Source organism: Vidua chalybeata, chromosome 1 (genome assembly GCF_026979565.1).
Source record: "Vidua chalybeata isolate OUT-0048 chromosome 1, bVidCha1 merged haplotype, whole genome shotgun sequence".
Taxonomy (NCBI): domain Eukaryota; kingdom Metazoa; phylum Chordata; class Aves; order Passeriformes; family Viduidae; genus Vidua; species Vidua chalybeata.
The window spans coordinates 32004163-32031238 of NC_071530.1; the positions used below are offsets into that span (position 1 = coordinate 32004163).

Below are 27076 nucleotides of genomic sequence, written 5' to 3' on the forward strand. Positions count from 1 at the left end.
TCGGTTTTGTTTATTTCAACAAAGCAAAGGTCAAGTACATTAAAATTCTTACAGCTCCCATGTAGTAGCAATTGTTAGATGGCAGAACCACAGAATATCAAAGCAAATTTTTAAAAATCCTACCATATGAGATATGGTATCAGGAACAAAGTGGTTGATTCCTTTTATTAATAAAAGTCACACGTTATTTCTGCAGGAATCTCTCTCCCTTCAAGTCATGGCATTAAGCTGTTCAACGCCTTGTTATCTGTGGAATTAATATTCGGAACATAACACAAATGCACAAACAGCAAACTCACACTAAAACCTTGCTTTGGCTGTCACTATCCTATCCAAACAACGAGAATCAAAGCACCAAACATTTTGGCATTATTTCTGGGAGAGGGGTGGCTGCAGCTCTCAGGACAAAGAGATTTTCTTCTGGATCACGTTTGTTTCCTTAGCCAGCCCACGTGAGACCGGGACACACGTCGCCACGGCTAGACGAGATCCCTCCAGCGGGAGCTGCAGGAGCCATTCCCCCCCTTGCTCACACGCGCGGGGCAGAGGAAGCCCCTCCACCCCACGGGCAGGGCAGCCCCATGCTCCTGGGCAGGCGGGGCACGGCAGGGTGTCCAGCGGCACGGCCAGACCCGGGGGCTCCGGGCGCTCCCGTCCCTGAGTCCCAGACCGGGATCGCAGCTCCCGGGAAGGAGCCCCGGCCCCACCCCTGGGCCGCACGGCCCCGCCCCAGCCACGCCCACTGGGCACGCCCAGATGGAGGCGTGTCCTCCCGGCAAAGCCACGCCCCCAAGGGGCCGCGCCCCTCCGGCTGCCGCGCGCGCGCTCTCCACGTGTGGCTGCCGAGCCCCGCCCCGCTCTTTGTTTACCCCGCGTGGCGCCGCGCGCCGGCCGATGGCGTCAGCGCGCCCGGCCCCGCCCCCAGGCCGCGTCCGCCGCGGCGACAGCGGCGCCCCGGGAGCTGCCCGCGCCCCCGGTGTCCCCGCCGCCGCCCCGTGCCGAGCGCCGGCACGCACTGTTCACCGCCCGGCAGCCGGCGGGCGCATGTTCCCGGGCGGGGTCGGCGCGCCGGCGGTGAGCGCGGGCGAGCATGGCCGCGCCCGGGTCGGAGAAGAGCAACAAGAAGAAGACGGAGAAGAAGCTCGCCGCCCGCGAGGAGGCGAAGCTGCTCGCCTCCTTCATGGGCGTCATGAACGCCATGCGTAAGCAGGTACGGGAGGCGCTCGGCGGGGCCGGCAGCCCGCGGTGTCCGTGCTGCCCTGAGGGCAGGTCCCGCTCCCATGCCGAGGGTCCCGCGGGTTTCCCGTCTCTTGGGCCCGACCGCGGGGAAAACCCAGCGGACCGGCACCGGCGGTGCCTCAGGTCTCCGGAGCCGCACAGCGAGAGCGGCGAGTTCCGGTTTCGTTCGCGCCGCTCCTTGTGGGTGCTGGAGGAAGAAGACGCCGTGGATCTGGTTTTCCTTATCTGAAAACGCCTTGCGTGGGGTCGGGCAGGAGTGAGGTTATTGATGGATGGCCCAGTGTCTCCAGTTAGGGCATTCACGGAGCCCTTTTCGAAGCGAGCCCTGAGGGCAGTGGAAAAGCGGTAATGCTGGATTTTTGACCAGAAACTCTTCTCTGAACAAATAGATGGTGTACCCTGTGAGCAGTGAAACTGCAGCGGGAGGAGAGGGATGAGTAGAACCATGGTTTGGTTTCACAGGTAGCATTTTTGTCTTGAATACCTCTGGCCATCGCACTAGGAAGCCAGTGGCAGTGTAGGAGTTTGGTGGCTTCCTCTGGCCTCAAATTGTGAAACTCTTGGGCTAATCAGCTTCCATGGTCAATAGTTTAATGAGTATTAAAGGTGACTCCTCTGTCTACCAGTAGAGCAAGAGTGGTAACCAAAATCACAGTCATACAAGTTCATTTCAGTTGAGCTGTCCAAACTGAAATAAATACTCATAAATAAAAACCATTGAACTAATGGTTTACTGAACTACAAGAGCAGAAGGTTGATACATGTAACTCTTTGCATATGAAGAAATCTTTCTTCTCAGAGAAGGATCTAGATTGGTTGTGGAACTTTGTTTAAGAATAGTGATGTGCAGCCAGAGTTAAAGCTGACTCTGAAGCCAGACCATGTAGGGTCTTCACACCTGGCACTGGCATGTGCTGTATCTTCTAGGGTTTAGTTCCTTGTCTTCCAGTGTTAGTCTTGCCAGAGGCTCGGTCCAGCTTTTAATGCTGTCTGCGCCAGCAGTCTGGGTCCTGACCTGACAAGTATTGGTGTTGGTTCTGCTTTTCTCTAGCACTTCAGCCCTGTTCTTCTCTCAGTAACAGACAGTCAGTTACGTGGTCTGCATAAACCATTTCATGCAACTAAGCTCTTATGTATGAAAAATTAATTTTTTTGCAATGACTTCAGGTAGTAAAGATTTAAGGCCTGTGATCTATGTTTTTTATGTTGGCTTTGTTTCTGGTCTAAAAGTGTAAACATTTTCCAAGGTGTGGCTGAATTCATAATTTGATTCCTCAGCATTTAGTTCATACCTCTGTCATTGTTTAAAAGGAAATGCCAGATGCTCTTATGATTTGTAAGTAGATATTGTCCTCCTGTAGATATATGTGCAGTCCCCATCACAGAAATTCACAGTGCTTTACCATGTCCCTGTTCCAGTGTGTGGTACCACATTGTTCTGTGTAAGTACCTCATCTTGCAGTATAGTGGAGTGCCAGCTTTCATGAGCCACTCGAAACAAGGAGGGAGAGGGTCAGGATTAAGGGCTGTGAAATTTGTGTGTACTTCTGATTCAGATTCCAGAATCTGTTATGCCCAGGGAGTAGCAGCTCTTAATTTTGCCTGCAGACTTCACATCTGACCTCAGATGAGCTTTACATATCCCACAGAGTGCTGACTAGTCCAGAAATTTTTGCAGATTTCATGAAACTCGTACTTCTTTTAGGAGTTGTTTGTAAGAGGAGCTCAAGTATTACTGAGGGAGTAGGGGGAGGTGTGGTTATACAGGATAAATTTGGGAAGTCAGCAGTAGCCAGAGGAAAACACACTAGTTTCAGCTCATTAGTTGTGCTAAAGTTGTAAGAAGATGTGTAGTCAGCTCTTTCCTCTTTTATTTTGGTAAGTCATGAACTATGCTGTAGTTACAAAACCTGAATATGAGTTAAAATTTCCCTGTGATGGAAATGTCAAGGTGCACATGCAGCTCTAGATATTTAGCTCATTAGTTAATCCTGTAGGAATCTGGGCCGACGGGAACGTACAGCTAATTTTAAGCAGGCTGCTTTTTGTGTGAGCTGGGATGAAGAGGAATCCTCCATGAGTATAGGAATTTAGAGTAAACCCTGGACATACCTGCATTCAGTACAGGTGAGATGTTGGGGCCAAGTGTGTTTCATGCTTGGAGGACTTGATGCTTGTCTCCAGCATTGATGAACCACATCTTTGTGGATTTTCCAGAGCTATTGCACAGCATGTGCATAAATGATTTGTTGCAACATTGGAGCTCAGGGGAGGTCAGCCAAGAATGAAGTCATTGGGAATGAAGCTGGGATAGAGCTGCAAGGTGTTGCTGAACCTGTTATTTAGAAGGTGAAGTGCTCTGCAGAAGCTGATGCTTGGGTGTGTCCTTTGGTTAACACCCGTCACCTGTTGCATCATGGAGGTGACCCAGTGACAACAATGGGTCCTTCTGGAAAGAAGTGCAGAAATCCTCAGAAGAGCATTAGTTGAAATGGAACCATCACACTCAGAAACATCCCAGGGAAAGAAGTTAAAATGATGGTCTGTTTGGGTTGGCAAATGCACCCAGACTGGCCTTAGAACATCTGAGGTGTTTCAAATGCTGAGCTGAGGCATTTAAAGTGTCTTAGAAATGCAGTGTGGAGCTCAAGCAACAGCTGCAACTCTTGGCAAAGCTTCGCCACAGGATTTTATGGTATCTTGTACTGCTGGTTTCCAATGCTTGTTTCGAATCAGAAATGTTAGAAATTTCAGCTTTTAAAGGATTTCCTCTGAAACTTTTCCAGAATGGTCTCTTTTTTTGTTGTTGTTTTAATCATAAATGGTTTAAAACTGCAAAGGAAGCTATAGGTCACCCCCATCTAACTTCCATGTTGATAATATTTTTGAAAGTATTGTTTATATTTTGTCTAGTACGTGCTTTGGAGTGTCCTGTAAAAAATAAAAACAGGCATGTTTAAATGAACTGTAAATGTGGGTTATCAGCCCTAGATAATATTGTCTCCATGTGGAAAACACTGTCACAGTTCTAAGCTAGTATATATTTCCCACAGTATAAATGTTCTTTTCTGGGGCTGGCCTTGGGATGGCTGTACATAGATGTTTTTGAAAGCTGTTCCATGAACTTAAGTTAATAGTCCAAAATGATTTTCTATTTTTTGAGGAAGCAATGCTGCTCAGTTTTTCTTTCTTAATACATAGTTATAATTAACTGTAATATGATATGCATTTATTTCACTCAATATGTTCTTAGAAGAGATAGCATTTCAGAATCTATTCAAATTATGTGTTTTTCCCCCAGTCCCTCCTGACAGCTTTTATAAATTCTGTTGCTTTACCTTCTCCTTTTAGAGCATGACAGTTCACATGCAGAGGAGAAACTGGCTGCCTACATATAAACAGCAAATAAATGACAAATAAATTATGTTTTGTTTGGAAGCTAGTTGCTCATCGGGTATGACCAGTCAAACCCTTCCACAGAAGTGATATTTTTTGATCATTTTCTTTAAAATGCTCCATTGAATGCTTTAAACTCATTCATCACTTTGACTTCAGTTGAGAAATAGGATGGCAGTCTTTTTAGATATGAGGTTCCTGTGAATTTTTTTGAAAATCAGCAGCAGAGTAAAAGAGAGCCACTGTTAGATGAAAGCAGTGCAGCCCCTCCTAGATGCTGCAGAGCCTACATTATTGTAGGCTGATATAAAACCTACAGGAAATACTTTGATCAGAGTTCATGTTATTTGTGACCATCCTGTACAAAATCATGGGTAAACTGATGTTTGCTAGTTCTCCAGGCTACTGAGCTTTGACTTCCAGAAAATCTTTTTATCACATAATGCTCTTGAGTGGTGTGTTTTTACAAAAAGCAATGAATTTCCATAAGCTGTTTTCAAAGAAATATTGTTGAAATATTTTCAAAAATGCTGATTTTTTGTCTTTTTTCCCCTCTGATTCAGAAAACTCTTTGTGATGTCATTCTTATGGTTCAAGAAAGAAAGATCCCAGCTCACCGTGTTGTGCTTGCTTCAGCCAGTCATTTTTTTAACTTGATGTTTACTAGTAAGTCTTTTGAAAATTGATTAATTTTAAACTTTCATGATGCTATTCTGTTAAATTTGTCTGTCAACCTGTTTATCTTATGAAAGTGATTCATTTGAGGGATAAGCATAAGTGAAGATATCTCATTTTGTGTCCTACCATTCATCTCTGTTCATCCTTCCCCTCATTTTTCCTTCAACTCCCTTTTGAACAAGTCAAGTGTTCCTTCATATATAAGCTCTCTTAATTAATAACTAGGGCCTATACAGTGTATTAGAGTTGATCTCCCTTCCTTAACCTGAAAATTGGGAATTTTATGTTCCCATTACAGAATTTGTTTGCCATCAGGCATTTCTGCTTATAAATTGGGCTGTCAGAGGGTAGAGACATGGTTTAGTGGCTGGAGTGGATGATGTTAGATCTTTTCCAACCTTAATGCGATTACCTTAATTCTGTGATTCTGTAATTCTTTCCTTTATGCTCTCTTTAAAACTTCAGTTATGTGGTATTTTATCTTTTGTATGCCTTACCCATGAATTGTAAAATTACTGTAAAATCAAAGTTGAGTGGAAGTGAAATAACCTTTCATTCCAGTGGTCAATGGTGGCCCACCACCTGTGGGCAAACCTAGTGCTGTGTCTGGATGCAGGGAGCTCGGAGCTGTCCCCATTGTTATCAGCTTGAATGTGGAAATGGCTTTTGACAGTGGTAGTGCTAACATGGCAGTCTGCTGCAGTCAAAAACGTCTAGGACTTTTTTTTCCTTAACACAGTTTATCATAATTTAGATAATACAAGGATGTACTCACACCAGTTATCTTGTTTGTTCCACTGCCTCCTTTCCTGACTTGCATTAACAGTCTTGGGAAAACAGCAATCAACTCTGAGCAGTTTTTAGCAGGTTACCATTTTGTATAATTGCTTTATTTTCTGCTGTTTGCAAAACATACAATAACTAGAGTGACTTCTTGATTAAAAGTTTGTCTTTTAATCTGCAGCAAATATGATTGAATCCAAGTCCTTTGAAGTGGAGCTAAAAGATGCAGAACCTGACATTATTGAACAGCTCGTGGAATTTGCTTATACTGCAAGGTAGTTTTGTTATTTAAAGCTCACACTTTTCTAGGAAACCTGCCAATTTTAAATGATAAAAACTTAAAATAATGTGTTTGTGATTCATCAGTTTTGTTACCATTAAAATTCTTTCTTTATTTAAAGCCTGATGTGACTAGGCATTCTGTCCTTCTTCCCTCTTCCTTTCTCTTTAACCAGTAGGAAGCCCTACAGACTAAAGGAAATTGTATTTGTCTCCAGAAAGCAATTCAAAGCACTTCAAGCTTTTGACTTCAGTGTTGGAGTCAAATGATGTTTCCCATGGTTCTGTAGTTCAGGTCCTTATTGATGTCAGCAGGGTCTCTCTTTATGGCCATAGTAGCTGTGGCACAGAGCCATTTCCAGGAATTATACCTTCATCTCAAAACAGGCAGGGTGGATAACTCTTCTGTGAAAGTGTTTCCCCCCCTATATCAGCTTGTCCCTGTATTTGGGGGTTTTGTGGTTTTTTTTTTTTTTTTTTCTCTTCCAAGCCCTCCTCCCCCCCAGAGCTCCTGCAGATGGCTCGGGTTGTAAACAGTACTTAATCAGCTTTAATCCAACCTATGGATGGCAGGCCTTTCATCTAATGGGGTTAACTCTCATTAGGGAGGCTTTCTCCTTTCTTTTGAGAGCCAACTTCTTGTATAGTCCATCAGTGGTAAGAGATGGTCTGTGTCATCAGCCCACCCCAGCCACATGATAGCCAAGCCCTAGACTGTGGCTTCCATAACTTCTCTTGAAGCACTGCAAAACTGGTTGTTCTGCTTATGCACTTTGGGCAAATCAGCCAGACCAGTCCTTATGGAGTTTAAACAGATTTTGCTGATACCTGTTCGGAAGTTGAAAATGGTCATTAAAAAGGTTCTGGGTTTGGGGTTTTTTTTACCTTTTGTGAAAGTGGTTAATCACACAACTCATATCAATAGTATAGGACTGCAGAAGACCTGTGTTAAAGGCTTTTTCTTCAGATCCTAGGACTGGTTATTCTTTACCTGCCTGTGAAAGATTCTTGGGTAAATAGGAGGGAAATCATTTTGCCATTTATGTGAATTTGTGCAAGTTGCTTTTTTTATTGTCGCAACTTGGGTAATTTCAATGATGCTAATTTTACACCTTCTGTTTTGCAGAATCTCAGTTAACAGCAATAATGTCCAGTCTTTACTAGATGCAGCAAACCAGTATCAGATTGAACCTGTGAAAAAAATGTGTGTGGACTTTTTAAAAGAACAAGTTGATGCTTCCAATTGTCTTGGTAAGAGAAGTAGACTTAAATTTGCAGTTTATTTTTTAACTTTGCTGTATTGTCTGTCTGTGGATAGCCATAACACTTGGCTAAATCCAGGCATGTAAAAATAATTTTTCTCTGAATCTGAACTGTTGCCCTTTGCCACAGGGTCTGCTGACTGTGCAAGGTCTCATCCAGCTTGTCAGGATGCTGGGGCTTCTTGTTTGTTAGAGAGCTGCATGTGTTTAGTGAGGTAGAGCTTTCAGTTGTTACTGTACTTGCAGACAGAATTTTACATATTTGTAACTTTTACAAAACTAGCATATCTTTTACAAATATAAACAGAGTACGTTTAGGCTACTTTTGGTTTTATTCACTTTTTGTTTTGACTGAAAACAATGTTACCTGGGCAGGTTTGATATCATGTTTTGTAGCTCTAATGTCTGGGTGTTACAGAAAAAGTAAACAATAGAACTACATACTTTTTCATGCTTAAGACTTGGTGCACTTTATATAATCAGAAATTTAAGAGAAACTTTTTTAGTGTTTTTTATTGTCATTGTTAGGTAATTCTAGTAACATCTCAATCATATTACAGATGTTTATAGCAGCAATAGAAATGTTTTGCAGAGTATATCTGAATTACAGTGATTCAGCTGACACTTCAGTGCAGTACAGCTGCAGCTCTGAAACAGCTGCTGAAAGAAAGGCACTACCTGAGGAAAATACCACTTAGGCTTGCTTTGAGGCATATTTCTACCCCGTGGCTTCTGTTAGGTGGAAAATTAATTATGGTCTCTAACACTTCCATATTTCGTTGCTAATTTATTGCAAAAAGATTACAACAATTTCTCCTTAAGGCATTGTTTTTAAATTGAAGCATGTTTTGTGCAGATTCGTAAGCAAGTACACAGTTAATTTTAAAAAAAAGTATTTGAAAGAAACCATGGCTTAATTTGAATATTGAAATTTTGTCATATATGTGGATCTTGTCTTTCTAGTTTGCATTTTACTACTCTGAGCAGCTCAGACTAACTGCAACCCATATGTTAGTGAGTTGCTCCTACCCCAGTTGCCATTTCCTTTGAGAAGGAAGACTGTGGCATGATGAGAAGTTGCTGCTGAAAAGCTCTGTGCTTACATGGTTTTTAATGGCAAAGTTGGCAGTGGTGCTTCTCAGCTGCTATTGCTGTTTATACCTTTATGCCAACCTTCTGTCCTTCCAGCAACATCCATTTGACTTTGTGTTGATCTGCAGCTGTCTGTGCTAGATCTATTGAAAGATCCCAGTTCACCATGACTCTTGAAGGAAACTGGGCTTGGTTGGTGACTGATGGTGCATGAGCAGGTCAGGAGAGGTTGTAAAACATGGATCCAGTTTCTCAAGCTGTTCTGGTTAGACGTGGTTAGTGTGGCTTGGCTCAGACTTGGTTACGGTACTGTTGTCTGCTTTGTAATTGGTCAAGAAACAGTGAGGAAATAGGGCTGGAGAGACAGTTAATACAGCAAGTGTTGCAGGTCTGACTCTCCAATTAGTTCAGTAGGAATAGGGATCAGCAGCTTGTCCCTGACTTAGTTTGCCTTGAATTGCAATGATGAGTTTTGATAGCATGTGTTTTAATGGGGGGAAAAAACCGGCATGCTAATAAATATTAAACTGGAATTGTAAGTATCACTGAAATTACAGTAATTGTATTCTATTTTAATATATTAAAGGTAATTGCAGTTCAAATTTAAAAAGGTTTTTTCCTTAATTTTCCTTCATAGGCATAAGTGTGCTAGCAGAATGCCTAGACTGCCCAGAACTGAAAGCCACTGCAGATGACTTCATCCATCAACATTTCACTGAGGTTTACAAGACAGATGAGTTTCTTCAGCTTGATGTTAAGCGAGTGACACATCTCCTGAACCAAGACACATTGACAGTGAGGGCAGAAGACCAGGTGAGATCCCTGTTTCATAGCAGCTAAAAGCATTGAAATTAACTATCTTTTTTTAATCAAGAACTGGCTTCAGGTATTCAAGTATCTCACTGATGTTTCTAGAGGATATGAAGCACATAGTGCTTGCTAAATTATGGAGTAAAAGGTGCATCCTAACTTGGTCAAAACCAAATATTAATAAATATTCACATTTCAAGTGTAGTTTATAGATGTGTTGTTTCAGCAAAGTTGGAAGAAAGAAGTCACAGAGGGAATAAACAGTTTCCTTTGTCAAGGAAGCCCTGTAGGGCTTCTTATTCAATAGTACATGAGCTAAATTGTTTGTCTTGTAGTGGTTGCTTCTAGATTGGGATTTATGTGCTTTTGGTGAAAGTGGACCACTCCAAAGTGATGAGCAAACTGCATCTTAATGGATACACATTTCTACCTGAGTATGGCCTAGCCTGTTCCAGAGAGGAGTTTTATGATGGAAACATAAATATATACATAAGCCTGGGGAACTGAGGGACGTGGAAGTAAGATGAGTAAAACACTGAAAACTACACACATTGTCAGTGGTGGATTGTTGGAAGACCTTTATTTAGGGACTGGACATAAAGTTTAGGTGGCTGAAAGGAGCCTGGAGTTCACGCCATTAAAATTTGTAACCTGTGGTAGAAATTATATCCGTAGCTGTGCCATTTGGAATGCTTGATTCAGCTTAGAGCACAGCCCTGAATGATTATTTGCCATCTTGTTCTTCCTACTGCAGGAAAATAGGAAGCATGTAGGTGTCTACACTGCAGCCCAGACAGGTGGTTGTAGACTGGCAGTAGCAGTTGAGTGGTACTTGTAGCTGCTGGGCACTTGTAGCTTCTTAGTTAAAACTGTTGAAAACAAAGTGAAACCTTACCTTTGTAGCTCTGCTGTTCTGGTGCTTGAATTAGGTCATTTAAGTTTGTGTGGGTATGGCATCATGAGTTGACTCATACCTCTGAAGTGCAGCAGAGGGATGTTGTAGCTGAGATGGTGTGTATATCCTCTTGGAAATGGATGTTCTGCTGACTGTAAAGTTTCCATTGACATTGACCTCCAACCGGTAGAAGAATTGATTTGAAGCATTAAGGTTTAGATAATTGTCTTACTATATGGTGATGTAACTTATGAAAATAAGAATTAGTATCTCAGGTGATTGAATATGGTAGTTGGTTTGTTACAGGTATAAATATGAGTAGTGTCACAGCTCAACATTCTTGTTGAGTGCTGGGAAAAGTTCAGACCATGGGGTAACATTCTCAGAGCTGGAAGTGTTGTTTGGTTTGCAGCCAAAATGACACTTAGGATTTACATTCTTGAAGTTCTATTGGTAAGGTAGGATGGCGTGCTTTAACCTGGCAGCAGTGGTAGAAATGTTATGTATTCAGCATGGCATCATTAAAATTCCTTTAGGAAACTGATAGTGTGCAGTAGGAAGCTACAAAAGTTTGACAATTGCACTACAGGAATCATATTTCTCAGGAGTACTGCTAGAAAGTTGACAGATACTCTAACTTTTGTTTTGGTGTGGAGCATAATTATATTTAGCAAATGGGGGAGGTAGCATTAAGTACTGTCTGTCCTATACAATGTTCATGTTCAAGTCATTCTGTTGAATTTCCTTAGCTGATGGAATTGAGCCTCTAATTATTTTCTTTGCTATCCCACATTGCCTGGTAATTTTGCAGAGTTATAGCTGGGATGGTCTAGTCCTGAATAATTCTTCCATGAAGTGTCTTTCCATGTCATATCTCTGTCACTCAGCACCAATCACTGTGACCAGTTTCAGCTACAGGTGTAGGCACTGCCTGTGCTATTGCTTACAGTGAGGTTGTCCTGCCACTTCAGAGTCAGTGCTACTGAGTAAACTTGCTGTGTCTGAGAGCAGCATGGAAGTATCAGAATATACATGAAATCCTGGATTTTTTTTAGTATCTTCCTGACCCAGTGTCCAATTGTAAATAGAGCAGATTTCTTGATTCTCTTTCCTGTTCTACCTTCCCTGGCCCCTAAGAATACCCATTATCTTTTCCTGTGAGGAGGAGAAAAAGAGGAGATTCTCTGGTAAATTTAAAGTAGTTTGCAGATGAAAGCTTTGATTTAAGTGGTCCCCTAAGACACAACAACAGCAATGTATTTGGATACCCAGCATGATGATTTATTGAGAGAGCCAGTTTATCACCCCAGGAGACAATATCAAGTAGAAGTTATTTCATTTCTGTGAAAGCATTACTAATGTTATGGCACAGAACTTGAAGAGTATTAGATTTAACCTGGTACAGGAGTTACCCACATAAATGTGATTTGCAGATTCATGTTTTCCATTTGGAGGGAAAAAAGTTAAACAGCAGAAGTAGTAGGCTTTTGAATTTTGTAGATGAGATTTAGTCAGTGGTTGTGCATTTGTTTTATTTGTCTGAGTGTTGTCTTTTTTGGGCTTGGTTGACTTTTGTTGTAGGTTTTTTTTTGTTTGTTTGTTTGTTTTGTTTTTTTTGATTTTTTTTGAAAGATGGCAATGGCATCCCCATATAATGAAATGTTAGTATAGATTAACCTCCAGCAGGCATTAGAATCAATTCATAGCACTAAGGTTCTGTTACTTGTCATGCTGTGTGGTGATGTACCTTATCCCTTTCTCTCCTTGTCTCTTGTTTAAGGTTTATGATGCAGCAGTCAGATGGCTGAAGTATGATGAGCCAAATCGCCAGCCGTACATGGTTGATATTCTTGCCAAAGTCCGATTTCCTCTAATATCAAAGAACTTCTTAAGTAAAACTGTTCAGGCTGAACCACTTATTCAGGATAACCCAGAATGCCTTAAAATGGTGATCAGTAAGTTGACCTCTAGCTGAAATCTTTGTGATGTTCTATATAATTTAAAAAATGCTTCGAAAATTTTTGAAAATTGTTTGCTTTAAAATGCTCTAACATTTTCACATTAAATCCATCTGTGTTTCCTCTAGGATGCTGTGTTTAGGTGAAGTTGGATTAGCAGATTATTATTTAAATAAAACTCATCTTATGTAACAGTGTGACTTTCATTTGTTTTCTCCTAGCAAATGGCATGAACTCCATGAGAAGTAATGGAATGGAGATTTTGTCAGTGACTCCTTAGGGTAACTGAAAGTTAGTCTGCCTTTGTGACAGGCTTGTAACTTCAATATTGTTCATGTTTGTATGTGCATTCGTAAAATAAATATGTCAACATTTTGAATAGTTTAAAGCTTTCCTAAGCAAATTAGAATTTTAGGTGTATGTTTTACTGGTTTTATCTATTATATACTGACCATTGATCTTACAATGATTGATCCTACATTTGCACTCTCAGGATGCAGATGAAACAGGAAACAAGCTTCCCTTTTGTTTTTAGATACCATTTGTAAAATTTTATCATGTAAGAAAGAAAAACAATTTCATTAGCAGTTAACTAGTTGGCTTCAATTTAGTGTAGATCTAAAAATCAGTACACAACTGTTTTCCTTCAGACTCAATGAACAGGATTCAAATTAGCGTATATGTTGGTAAGTATCTGCTGACATTTGACATCAGAGTCATACTTCTTGTGTGACACCAAGTTGGGTACATTGTATAGGAAATAAGGATTTTTGTCTGGTTTTAGTGACTTGTAATGCCACCGGTATTTTTGCACTCTTTGGAATGCTTTCTTTTGGGTTTGCTTCCTTTTGACTGTTTCAATGCAACAATCTTAATTGCTTGTTAATATTGGATAAATTAGCTGATCAATCCATTGGTCCATGCAGTCTGCATCTCTCCTGTGTTCACATGGAGCAGCCAGTTTGGAATAGGGTGTAAATCTGGATGTATGCTCTCACCCTCACATGCTGCTGTGCATTCTTCCATTTTGAATCAAAGCTGTTGGGATGTAATGTAGAAACTTCGTTTTCCTCTTTTCCTTCCCTTCCATCTCTCCCCCATCCCTGCCTCTGAAACCTCCCTATCCATGTATGAGCTACACTGGATCTGCAACAGTTGTTGTCTTCCTTGCAGGTGGGATGCGGTACCACCTTCTTTCCCCGGAAGACCGAGAAGAGTTAGTGGAAGGTACCCGACCAAGAAGAAAAAAACATGATTATCGCATTGCTTTGTTTGGAGGCTCTCAGCCCCAGTCCTGCAGATATTTTAATCCCAAGGTAATCGTTACCTCAGAATGCATTAAGATTCACTGTTTGTAATCTTACCTGTTTTCTCTGCTGATGATATTAACTAAGACATAATGATCTACAAAATGGTCTTAGGAAGGAAGTATTCCCTCCCTCCTGGGTATACAATTGGAGGAATATGGTTAATTAAGTATTTTTAAGTCTGTGTACCTAGATGTAATACTCCATTTTGAATAGAATGATTGTGTTTGTTTCTTAGCAATATTAGATATGGAGAGTTGATCAATCTGTCTGAGTTGAGCATTGATTGGTATGTGCATTTCTCAGCTGCAAATAAACAAAAGGTCACTAAAACATCACGCAATTGGTTAGGAATATATAAAAGTCTGTATGCATGTGCATGCATTTAGATGCATTATACATTAACTCAAAGCAGTTTTTTTAGCACATGTTAATTTACTGGCTTGTATGTTAGTGTAGAACCCAGTTTTTATTGGGTTTTTTTAGTGCATTTATTGTAAATATGCAACCACTTCTAAATCCCAATGGTTCACAGTTTTGTTTGTTCTTAAAAGTATATAAGGAGAAGAATGGGGAGCCAAGTATTACATAAGTGGAAGAGAGTGAATTTTTACAACAAAAAAAACTTAGAGCTGATCAATTTAGAGCAAGCAAGTTCTGTCTGAAATTTGTTCCTATGTTTCTTGAATAAAATCCAGTCACAGGAATGGTGTATATTTCAGCTATGCAGATTAAGGGGTCTAAAAACATCAACTGCATGCAGAAGGATTACCCATACCCTGTTTTACCAGGCAAGCCCATACAGAACAAATTTGCTACGTAAACATCATGGCTGTCATAAGTTATGAGATCCCATGCATGTAATATTTTGTTGAAGAAATTCTGGTTCTAACTCAGCATATTAAATGCTTGTTAAAATTTCAAACAGTTTTGTGTGCTGTGTGAACTTCATAGTCAATGTAAGCCCTGTCAAATCTAATTTTGAATGAATGAGCCTTTGGGATGTGTTTTGAACTTTTCTTTCACATTCCTTTTGTAAGATAAAATTCAAGCCGCCTTCTCTGAGTACCACTCAAGTCTGGGGGGGAAAACCCCAAACCTACCAGCTTTGCTGACTTAGCTTGAGAGACACTTAATATGTATTCCTATTGAGAATTCAAAATTCTTAACTAATGACTGCCTTTTTCCCTTACACACATACTCAAGATAAGCAGCACTTCAGATGGGGGTAAGGAGGTGAGGGGTACAGAGCAGATAATTCTCTCCTTTCCAAGGTCTAAGTTTGGGAAGCCTTTGATCAGGGCATTTGTAACTTTTCAAGCAGTTGCATGGTTTTGGCAAAGAATTCTGTTTTGTAGACAAAGAGTAGTGTCTGTGAAAGTCTATATAAAGCATAGGATAAAAGAGCTTTACCTTTCATAGACTACTTGTCCAGATATAGCACCAAAAAATAACTGAATTTGGAAGAAATTTTGAAGAATTGCCTCTTAATCAAGACTTACGGCCTTGCATGAGGAATAAGGATTGGGGGAAGAATGGGGCAGGAAAATTTTAAAAGTGGGTAATTGGAGATCTTTATTCTAACAAGCATGTGTTCCTTCAATGTTTTCCTAGTGCTTATATGCTTTCTTGGGTACTCTTAGCTTTGCCTGTCATGTCTTGTTGAAAAGCTTTTATTTAATTTCCAATTCTTAAGCTATTTAAAGGTCCTTTTCTGGATGTTTTGCTTGAGTATATTATTTTAATCATTAAACTCTGACAATAGCTCATTAAATGCAACAAACCAAGGATCCAGAACCCCCACTGAATTACCATTTAAGTCACTTTAATTGGTCTCATCAAAAGATGATTGGAAGGTCACAGAACAGAGAATTAAGCTTGTGTATGTACTTTTGCAAGGTTAGGTCCTTGGGAAAAATTGGAATTTTGCTTCTCTTTTGAGCTGATTGAATAGTGACTTAGTCCCTCACTTCTGATATGAATCAAAATCAGAAATTGAATTAAATTGTTACATGTCACATAAACAATTCAAAACAGAGGTTATATTTTTTCCTGAAAATATTTTCTTGGTTGCAATATGAGTTTCCAAAGCTGTTATATGATAAAACTAGTGCAAAAAATCTTAATTTTCACTGATTCCTTTGCACACAAAATTAGTCTCTAATGCTGATAGTCATTTCCTTGTTGTTGGAAGGGTTCTTTAAATAAGACTGGATTGGATGCTGTGTTTTATTTGTTGAGAATGTTAGCAGAATTATTTTAAGACTATATTTGCTATCTGTGTTGCACTGTAACTGGTATTCCTATTGATGCATGTTCTTCATCAAGAAAGCAAAATGATGCCATGGGACAGATGCAGATGGGCATAACACTTGTGGAGCAGTCTGGCAGTAATTTGAGTAGACATACATGATGTCAGAATACTACCAGTCCTAGATGTTCTATTAACAGTTGTGGGAAGCATTTTCTTGTTGAATTTTTCACAGAATTAAAAGAAAATTCCCTAGGTTGGGAATAAAATACTTGTTGCTTTACTTTATGAATTCTCAGTACAGAATTTATATATGATTGACATTTTGTGTCAGCAGTATGCTTATTCTTTTGAAATTACTATCTCTAGTGGCCAGAAATGGTTGGAAGTTCTAAATTCTCAGCAGTGCAAAATTCAACAATGGCACATAAAAAGTAACAGATGCCTGGCAATGCTATTTCTTGATGATCAAAGGAGCCAGCATACCTTTTATAAGGAGATAGAGCTGTAGTCAGTAAGCTATTAGTGGGGAGGTTGCCCACAGTGGGCCTGTCTGCTGGTTTTTATGACAAACTCGGAAGAGGAATCAATTGAAAATGAGGAAAAGTCTTAAAGAAAAAAAGGTACTTTTTCACAGGGCCTGTAATTGTGTGTGCCATTCTTGTCACAGGGTCTTGAGGTTGTCAGGAGTTCAGGTAGTTTTAATAAGTGATTCAATAAATTGATGAAAGAGAAAAAGGTATAGCTTTTGGTTCTGGTGTCCTGCATTGTAGCTTGATGAAAACAGAGATCAGCAGGGAAAGAGTCACCATATACTTACCTTGGTCTGTCTTTCCCTGCTCAGTCCCTGAGAACAGAGACTTGCACTGCCCAGGGCTGTGTGGATCTTGACTGTGGTGTAAAGCAACACTTCTGCATAATTCTTAAATGTGTTAAATTCAAAAATTGAAATAATTCTATGTGGTACAGACTAACATCGAAGAGCATTGCAAGAGGATGACCTAAATTGCCTCCTGCTGAAAGAGGAGGATACTGCTGAGTATACTCAAGTTATGGCTTTTCATTTGATAAAGGTACGGATGAAATGGATACATGAACGGAAGCCATAAAAGTGGGTCAGGTCACAGCCCTTTATAACAGTAAAGGAAAACAACGGGATATTTTGTAAAATTGCCAGAAGTTTGAGCTAGAAAGTATGTTGATCTTACACAATGCACTGAGACATTTTCTTAAGATTTATGCAGCTATTTATTTTGCCATGCTGTAGTATGGCTTTCCTTTCTAGGATGCCCCAGGACCTGTTTCTCACCATAAAGGGCCACATGCAGCTGACAGCTCTTCTTGATATGGGGGATGCTACAAGAAAAGATTGTAAGATGTTCTGGACTATAACATGCTCTGCCTCTCTTTCTTTGAACCCCCATGTAGGAGTCGCTGTTCTTCCTCATTGACCAAGGTGTTTGAAGTATGTCCTTGCTAAGAAAATGTAATGATGTAACGTCTTGTGTGAACCATTACAGTGAAGGTCATTCAGCAGGTTGAGGTAGAACTTCTTGAGGTGGCACAGATAACAGTTAAGGTCCCATACTTTCCTGTTCAGTATAGGATTCAAGCTATGCTCATGGAATATGTGAGATGCTATTACTCAAGAAGTGTTTCTCGTGCTGTATGCTATCCTGGTCTGCCATCAGTTGTTGAGTTTGGTGTTTTTAAGGCTTTGGGCATTACTGCTCATATTTGATACTTGCTGATTTTGCCAATCGATGCAAAATCAGTTTCTAGGCATCATAACTGCCAGTATTTGTGATGGAGCATTACCCTATTTCTCATGCTATCAACTGTGGATAGCTATAGAACATTTGTGTTTTGTAAATTCTGTAAATAAGCTTCTAGTTGTCATGGTAATAAAGTATGTATCAGAGCTTTTTTACTGAGTTCCTTGTCAATTTGGATATTATCTTCTCCTTTTTCCATTGTCTTTGTTTGGTATATTCTGTATTTTATTATTTTTTAGAAAGAATCTGTTACTATATGTAAGATGTCTTTTTCCATTGCTATAAAAGAAAATGCAATCCTACTTTTTTGGTTACATGCATTGTTTCTAACATGATAGCAGCAGGAGGTCAATTGTGTTGGAAAAAACACCAAAACTGTTTTTCAGGAAAGCTGTACTGGGTGCACACAGGGAATGTGGAAATAGAATTTCTTAATGTCATGGTTCATTGCAGCTAACTATGTCTGTGTCTAAGAGAATTTTTCAAGAGTACGCCTGAGGAATATTCTTCAATAAACAGTGTTCATGTTTGTTTTGAAAAGGAACTTAAAACTGACCATATCTAAATCTCTATGAAAAGCTCTGTTTGAAAACACTCACTGTACAGGTAAGTGTTATAATCTATTAGACATTACTTGTTCTTTGTAATGCAGGATTACAGCTGGACAGACATCCGATGTCCCTTTGAAAAGCGCAGGGATGCAGCTTGTGTCTTCTGGGACAACGTAGTTTATATTTTGGGTGGTTCCCAGCTCTTCCCTATAAAGCGAATGGACTGCTACAATGTGGTGAAGGATAGCTGGTATTCCAAGCTAGGACCTCCAACACCTCGAGATAGCCTTGCAGCCTGTGCTGCTGAGGGCAAAATTTATACATCTGGTGGTTCAGAAGTGGGTAAGACACTAAAAATCTTTAAAACAAACAAAAAAGCACAAAGAAAGATGGCTGGAAATTTTTCTGGTTTTTTGCATGATTTTGTTGACAAGAAACTGCACGTTGCCATGTTAGCCTAATGAGTTTATTTTCCCATATTTAGGATTTTATCCCCCTTTGCCCAGTCCAACAACCTATTTCTGTTGTGTTTTGAAAATGGTTTCACTGATTGAAAAGAATAATATTTACATTCACTGGAGTAAAAAGTACACTGCCACTCTTAAGTTAAATAGGGACAAGATTGGATGGAGCTGTGAGCAATCTGATCTAGTGGAAGGCATCCCTGTCCATGGCAGAGGGATTGGAAATAGGTCCCTTCCAGCCCAAACCATTCTATGATGGTGTGATTCAATGAAATATATTTTGCAAGTCCCACTCCTATGTTTCTTCTGTGAATCCACAGAATTCTGTGTAATTTAAAATTTTCTGGAATGTGTGACCAGAATAGCTGCATTTTGACAATAGCTTTCCTTTTATACAGCATATGTTGGGCCTAATGAGGTCTTTTAAAGGGGGTGAAAAAGTGAAAAATCTTTTACAGTTACTGCTTTTGGTGGTGAAATTGTACTTGGTCCTGTAAAGGAATATGTCCAATTTTTCTGTCAAATGGCAGAAGTTATCTTCTGTTATTTTGTTATTTTGTTGGCTTGCTTCCACAAATGAAGAAATTATACTTCCTTTAGATGTTATTATTCAGTATAGTAAAGAAAAAAATAATAAAAGACCATTGGGATTTTTTCACTCACCAAAAAGCCTAGAAGGTGACTTATGCTGTGGTGTTGTAGGAACATTTTATTTTGTATAAACATGACACATCATCAACAACCCAAAGGTTGAAATGCAGGCATGGTATAGCCATAAAAATAGTTATGGTACTAAAGCTATGTTCTGGGGAATAAAAACAAATGGGAAGAAATACTAGAAGGAAGATCCTTTTGAGGTCTGCCTTGCTGCAGAGGGAGGTGAACAGAGGAAAAAATTTTCATGATCAGTGCTTAACATTGATAAGTCACTTAATGGAGGTTGTAACACTTGGGCCATGTTGTCTGACCTCTAAAATATATTAAGAGGTTTAATGTAGCAGCAGAATAAGCAGTTCCCAGCTGCCACCTCGTGTAGTGAATGTGAAATAGCACCTTTCCCATTACTTGAAATAGGCTTAACTAAGGCCACATTGGGCAACTTGGAACACTACATCATCTCATAAATCTTCACAGTTTCCCATGTTTCAATTCATGGGGAATAACAGTAAAAATTTTTGATTGTACAGTGTATTTTCTAATGCATGGTAAATAGTTAACACAACTATAGTTGAAGTTTTAATGTAGCAGTTCTCTTACAAATACACCCTCACATTACTGCACAGTTCCACTTTGCTTTCCATAAATATTAATCAAGACAGAATAGTAAAAGCTAAACATAAATAATGGAGTTTAATTTGCCGGTACTTTTTCTTCAGAATTCAGTGAATACTGAAATTCCGTCTCTCCTGAATCTAGTATTTTCTAATTTGAAGCAGGCAATTATGTTGAAAGCATTAATCTGATAAAATGCTGCAGTGTGTTTAGCTGTAAAGAAATCTAAAAATTGCATGTTTTTTCCATCAATTGAAGAGGTTGGATTACTGTGCCAGTCCATTACAGACAATATGGCTCATTTCCCCTTCTTGATTTGATGGGAGTCCTTTTGTATTTGCAATAACTAGCAGAGTTTGGAAGCTGAACATACCAGATTCTTCCACTCTTGTTTCAGTGCAGGAGAAATACTTAACATTATACTGAAAATTAAAGCTTCTACCTGTTAAAAAAAAAAAAAAAAAAGACAGGTCTGCTGGATTTTCCATGGATGGGAATTTCTACAACTTCAAAGAATTAAGAATGTCTATTTAGATCAAAGAAAAAAAATGTCCCACTCTATACAGTTTTTGGTGATACTGAGAGTGTCAGGGTAGAAATGAACAAATGCACACGTTATAGGGGAGTGTGTTCATAGGAGTAATTTTGGGTCTGGAAACATAGTATCCTGTTGAAGGTTCAAATCCTCAGCTGGTGGTGCTGCTAGTATGACATGCTTAATTTTTAAAAGTAGAAAGCCAAAGTAAAACAGAAACAAGAAAAGGGACTTTTAACTGTTCTAGGTGAATATATCTTTTGAAACAAAGGGAAGAAGGATGTGGTTCTATTCTGAGAAAGTTGTATTCAGCCTTCCCTGCCTTGGCTATGATTTGGTCACTTACCTGAGCACGAGTTTTGAGCCCACGTCTATCTTCTTTAGAAAAATTGCTTTTGATTTCAGTAATAGTTTCCTTGGCTTTTGAGGGAAGAGTACACAGACCCTGCACTTCCAGGCAATAAGTATCTACCAGTCCTCAGGAAGAAAGTAAATTGGGCACAGGTAGCTGTTTTGTGGTTGCTAATAACTCCAGGAGTATGTTATGACATGAGCTATCAAATTCCAAAGGCAACAAGTGTTCTGGGTATTGGACAAGTCACATTGCTTAGAGGAAAAAGACTCATGAACCTGTAGTGAGTTTACAAAGCTGGTTTTGTCTTCACATTTGAAAGTTCAATATATTTCCAAGTAGAAAGAGTAGCATGAGCTGATGACAATGGGATGGGTAATTTATATACATCTCTATTTAACATTTATTCCTCTCCAAGAAAAAAAAAAACCCTTATCTTTTTTCTTGTTTTTAAACTCAAATAGCAATTTTATAAACTTACTTGCATATTTTGGAACAAAAGAATCAAAATAATTACAAGCATGTGCTTTCTGAATAATCCCAAATTTAAAGCTGGTTAGTTCTACTTTTGGAGACAGGAAAGCAGCTTTCCCTTTTCCACTAACAAACAAAGCATCAATTTGATAATTGCTGTTAGAATATTGTCTTGAAAGACAGCCATAAAGATTAATGCCACTTTGGTGGGTTTCTATTTTTTTAAGGCAATTCTGCACTGTATTTATTTGAGTGCTATGACACGAGAACAGAGAGCTGGCACACAAAGCCCAGCATGCTGACTCAGCGCTGCAGCCATGGAATGGTGGAGGCGAATGGGCTCATTTATGTATGCGGAGGGAGCCTGGGAAACAATGTTTCCGGAAGAGTCCTGAATTCCTGTGAAGTTTATGACCCAGCCACAGAAACGTAAGTGTTGTTTTAAGTCAGGTTGGCTTTAGTCACTTGTGTGTTAGCTCTGTAAATGGCTGAAGTGTAGATGGCTACAGGAAAAACTCTGGTAAGAAATTTTCCCTGAGTAAGCATTAAGAAATCAGTTATTTGTAGTTCTACTTGAAAGATGTTTTTTCTTAAGCAGATTTCTTTGAAATTTTATTTTCCTAATGATAGGTTATACTTACTTTCTATGAACCATATGGTGATTTGTCCTTTTCTGTTTGATTTATTTTCCCCAGGTGGACTGAACTGTGTCCAATGATTGAAGCCAGAAAGAATCATGGGCTGGTGTTTGTAAAGGACAAAATATTTGCTGTGGGTGGACAAAATAGTTTAGGTACTTTAATTCTATTAATTCTCTATCTGGTCACAAAAGGTTTCATGGCATCATTTTTCTCTTTTGGAATGAGTTCATTCCACTCTGTTCAGCTGAAAAGCTTTGAGCAGCACCATCAAACATGCCTTCTTGTCGTCACATCGGCGTTGCCTTCTTCCTTTCACCTCCCCACTTCACTCTTTCTTATTTTTCAAATTATTGTAGTAATGATAGTCAAATTCAGATATGCACCCCTACGGTAGCCCAGTTCTGAAGCTAAATCAGGCAGTGGAGAAGATTTTTTTTGGGGGGGGGGGTGTTTAAGTTATTCATATTTTTTCAGAGATTTTAGCATTCTTTTGCGAGACAGATAAAGGTCTTTTAGGAACTATTTTAGGAACTTTAGTCTAAAGACTTAAATCTAGTCTGATGTTGTAAAATGGTGAAAATTTGAGACCTCTTTTGACTGCTCTAGCTTTGAAATATGATTTGCTGTCACAGCCAGGTCAATTATGATCAATTATAATCTGCCTGTCTCCTTGTCTTTAAAACTAGAAGAACAATACTTTACAAGAAAAATTGAATTTTAATTGCACAGGGTTTCTGAAATGCTTTTCAAAATGGAAAATTCTCATTTATGAGGTTTTTTTAATCACTTTTATTTACGGTAAGTGGAATTCTTGATTTCAGATGAGTGCTATTTTCGAATATAGTTTGATTTTTAATTGGCTACTGAAACTATTCCATCGTGGTTGGTTCCTAATGCAAAAATAATAGATACATTTATTGCACAAACACTTTATCAATCCATAATCTGCCATCTTGCAAAATATAAGTGTATTCACTGAATGCTCCTCTTAGAATTGTTAAAATTGTTCTTACTGTAATAAAATGAGGAAGAGTTATGTCTCGGTTGGAAAACTCATATCTATTAATATGATAGATTTCTTAATCTCTCAGATCTAATAATTCAGTACTGGAAGTGAAAACTGAGTTAAATAGGGATAGCAGCATGTTTATAGCTATTTTCAAGTGTAATTACTAGCATATTTCATGAATAAGCAAATCTTAGTCACAAAATCTACTCTTCTCTAATAACTTCTGGTTCCTTTGGCCCTTTTCAATGGGAATTTGGTTTTTACACTTCAATGATTTTAGTATCATCATGACAAGAGACCTCCTCTATCAGTAAATTGCCAGTTTTGGTAAAAGTACCCATGAGCCCTCTAGAATGAAATGCCATTGCAATAGGGAAGTTTTAGGGAAGTTGCAGGTAATTCCTGAGTTTTAGCCATAAGCTCCAAATCCATCAGAAATTTAGCATTGAAGGTTCTTCTGTTCATGAAGTAACATGTTGGAATCTCTAGAAAGCATCTAGTGTGAATTTGTGAGAATACATCTTACTTTCTATCTCCTTTTCACTGTTCTCTGGTTTTGTATTTATACAAGGATAAGCTGCTAGTTTAGAAACTGGGGTGTATTTTCAGATTTGCTTTTTTACGTGTAGAGTTTTTGAAACCTTGAAAATAAAGACTTCAGTTTGCATGTTCTAGTGCAGTCCATACAGTGCAACATAATAAGCAGTTATCTATCTCATTGCTTTGTAGGTGGCCTTGATAATGTAGAATATTACGATATCAAGATGAATGAATGGAAGATGGTGTCTCCAATGCCATGGAAAGGTGTAACAGTGAAGTGTGCTGCTGTGGGATCTATAGTCTATGTCCTGGCTGGTTTTCAGGGTGTTGGTCGCTTAGGGCACATTCTTGAATATAACACTGAAACAGACAAGTGGACAGCCAACTCCAAAGTCCGTGCTTTCCCAGTGACAAGTTGTTTAATCTGTGTTGTAGACACTTGTGGGGCAAATGAAGAAACTCTAGAGATCTGAAGACTGTAGGAGACGCTGAGGCATTCTTCAAGGACTTGGGAAAAGATGGTTATTGGTGCTTTGCTTCCATGTTTTACTGAATCATGTTAAATTTAGTAACAGGAAAAAAAATGAGATGCAGTCTTTCAATTTGTATATACAGCATATTGTATAACGTGGATTTTGTCATGCCCATTTTCTTGTCTGTTTTAAAGAGATGGGGATGTGTTTTGAGAATCCACTTACCTAGGTGATATCATGTGGCATCTTCCTTTGAAAGGACTGTGAGTGTGGCCTTGTCAAACAGAGACCCAATCCAAATATGTAGAATGCCTCTAAAGCATTTGATAAAGAAAAAATTCTGGTTAAATGGCATTTTACCAAGATCAGTTGCAGAGACACTTCCTTTAATGAAGGTGAGTAAATACAGCTTGGCTCATGAGAAAGAGGAACAACAGTTTTTTCTCCTTCATACCTACCTGCAGAAATCTTACTGGGATGAAATGAAGATATTTTCTCAGGAAAGACCAAGGACTGCTGTCTAATAAAGATTCCCAATGTTTCAACAGCTCTCTAGGTCATGATAGTTGCCCTCTTCCACTGAGTTTCTTCCATCATTTGCATGACTGCTTGTCAGTTTTTTAAGGTTAGAGAGGCCATACATAAAAATTAGAGAAACACTTTGATGGTCTCTTTGGCATTTTGTGGAGCCTTCACAGAAAGACTTTTTGATTTTATTTTTTTTAATTACACTGAGGTAGGGAATGGTGGGGCAAGTCGACGACAATTGTGCACTATAATTAGCAAGTTGGAAACTTGGAAAGAATTTTTAATCTATCTTCCCAGGCATCAGACTGTACATACTGTAGATGCCAAACCATTAGCAAACATGGGAACAGGAGCGAGAAAAGCGAAGTCAATACAACAGATATACTGATTTTCTTCTTGAAAATTACTGTTTTTAAAATGGCATGAACCAAGTCATTAAAGATACTTTACAGAAGTCTTCAGAAGTTGCGCATGGTTATTCATCTCTGGTTTAGAAGCACGGAGTTCTGTAAATGCTTCCAGCCCACATGATGGCAAATTTCTTCATGCAGCCTCAAAGTCCAGCCTCTCAAACTCTGGGTGTCATCGACATTGTGTGCCTCTTCCCAGTTCTGGAAAACTATACAAATGACATCTGTTCTGCTCCCGTGCTAGTTTATTCATAGCTGCATTGTAGTTTTGTCACCTCTCTTCTAACTTGCTGATTTTTTCAGGTCTGTTTCTATGAGACTAGTGAGTTAACTTCAAAAGTTGGTGCTTGCCTACCTCTACCTTGCCCATGCTGTGGATGTTTAGTCTGTTTTAGTTCTGAAGTTCTCCTAAGAAAATCCTGGTTTTTCAAAGTCAGTGATTCTTTGTAGACTTGCTCCTCATTTCCTTCCTCATCCTGACAACTCTGCCTGTATGGACAGGACTAGATGTACTTACGGCCTCCGTTGTGGTTCCTGCAACTCCCTTCTTTATTCAGCAGTAAATGAAAGGCACGTGACTTTTTTTGTTTTCCCTTGCCTTTTCACTTCTCCTGGCCACGAAACGTGTCCCTGGTGTCTCCACTCCTTGATTCCGAACTGCTGGAATTCTGGAGGGAACTCTGTGCCTTTTAGACTGGACAGGCTCTTTTATCTGTTTTGAATCCGCTTTTAAACTCACGGCCCGCGTTGTCCCCAGGGGTGAGCAGTGCCCGGCACGCCGGGGCGGCTGCAACGCGAGGCGAACGCGCTCGTCCTTCGGCTCTGCGGGGCTGCGGCCGCCTCGGGGCCCGGCGCCGGGAGCGGCATCCCCGCTCCGGGCACCCGCAGCCCCGGCCCCCCGTGCCCGAGCGCGGCGGGGCGGGCGGGACGCGGGTGCTGCGGGCGGCTCCCGGACCTGCCCCGGTGCCCGCGCCGGGCGCTCCGTGCGGCCGCTGCCGGCGGGAGCTCCGGAGCAGAGCGGGCCGGGCGGGTCTCGGCTGGGGCTGCCGGCGGCAGCCTCTGGTTCTGCACTCGCAGGATTGTGCTCTGGCTAAAGGACTGCGGGATGGGCCGTGGGGCCGTGGGAAACCAATTTGGGCATCTGAGCTGCCAGGAGCAGCGTGCAGCAGCCGCGTGTTGTTTCCATTCTCACCGGCTTCGGCAGCTTTGGAAGGCGAGGGACTAAACGGAGAGCCCAAGGCTGCGGTTGCCTGTCTTTATTCCTGCTCAAAGAGCCGGCGTTTGCCAATTCATCTGGGGCGTTTACACCTCTGGAGGTCTTTAATGAATCCTTCGTGTCTCCGACTGTAACTGTTTCAGGACAACACAATGTACCAAGGCCCATGGCTTTGTAACTATGGAGGGTGGTTAGAAGTATTAATCTGTTTTCTTGGAAGTTTTTGATTTTTCCTGTCCTTGCAGGCTTTTCAGATGTCTTCTTTCAGAAGAACTGCACCTGGAGTACTATGACAGCAAACAGTATAATTGGGAAATGTGTAAGCAGTTTAAAAATGATGACTCCTGGGGACAGTCTTTGGGATAAGACTTGTTACCAATCTTCAGGTGGCAACTCTTGACTTATTTATCTCCCAGCTCTAGGAGATGATCAGAATATCCTTCAATTCCTGTGCACCAAAGAGAATGCCAAAATAGCAGCTGGTCCATATGGTCTGCCATACCACTATCTTTTTGCCTGAGATCTCTGGCTCAGAATATCCGATCTGATATTGCTCTTTATGTAAAGACATAAAAATTTGATAAAAGGGAAACAGTAAGAGTATTTAAAGGAATCTTGTATTAATACAAAAAAAATCATCTTTTCACCTTGAAGTGGAAGGAAAGCAAAATTCCTCTGTTGGATTAGTGAAGCTTCTTTTCTGATTCTAAATATCTTTGTTTGGTTCAGTTGAACCAAACACTTTTTTTTTTAGGGTTTTTTTTTTTTAATGTCTTCCCCAATAATAAAAATATGTACTTTCTTCCTCTCTCTTTTCAGATTGATGCTGTTGAACTCTTAGCAGAACAGTGGGGAAATTGGCTGATTCAGCTGAAAGCTTTAAATG

At 40.0% G+C, this 27076-nt stretch overlaps 1 protein-coding gene across 4 annotated transcripts; it reads left to right on the forward strand.

The window, feature by feature from the left end:
- Positions 1-987: 987 nt before the first annotated feature.
- Positions 988-27048, forward strand: KLHL7 (kelch like family member 7). Of its 4 annotated transcripts, XM_053939156.1 has the most exons (12): positions 1708-3366; positions 3457-3934; positions 5199-5301; positions 6278-6371; positions 7502-7626; positions 9367-9542; positions 12215-12389; positions 13566-13708; positions 18378-18618; positions 21601-21802; positions 22069-22166; positions 23753-25018. In XM_053939156.1, the coding sequence occupies exons 2-12, from the start codon at positions 3872-3874 to the stop codon at positions 24034-24036; spliced, it is 1704 nt and encodes a 567-aa protein (XP_053795131.1). In that variant the 5' UTR covers positions 1708-3366; positions 3457-3871; the 3' UTR covers positions 24037-25018. The 4 variants fall into 4 exon arrangements, with proteins under 4 accessions (XP_053796659.1, XP_053794406.1, XP_053795841.1 ...); XM_053940684.1 differs by lacking the exons at positions 1708-3366; positions 3457-3934; positions 23753-25018 and adding exons at positions 988-1210; positions 27010-27048; XM_053938431.1 differs by lacking the exons at positions 1708-3366; positions 3457-3934 and adding an exon at positions 988-1210.
- Positions 27049-27076: the final 28 nt, after the last annotated feature.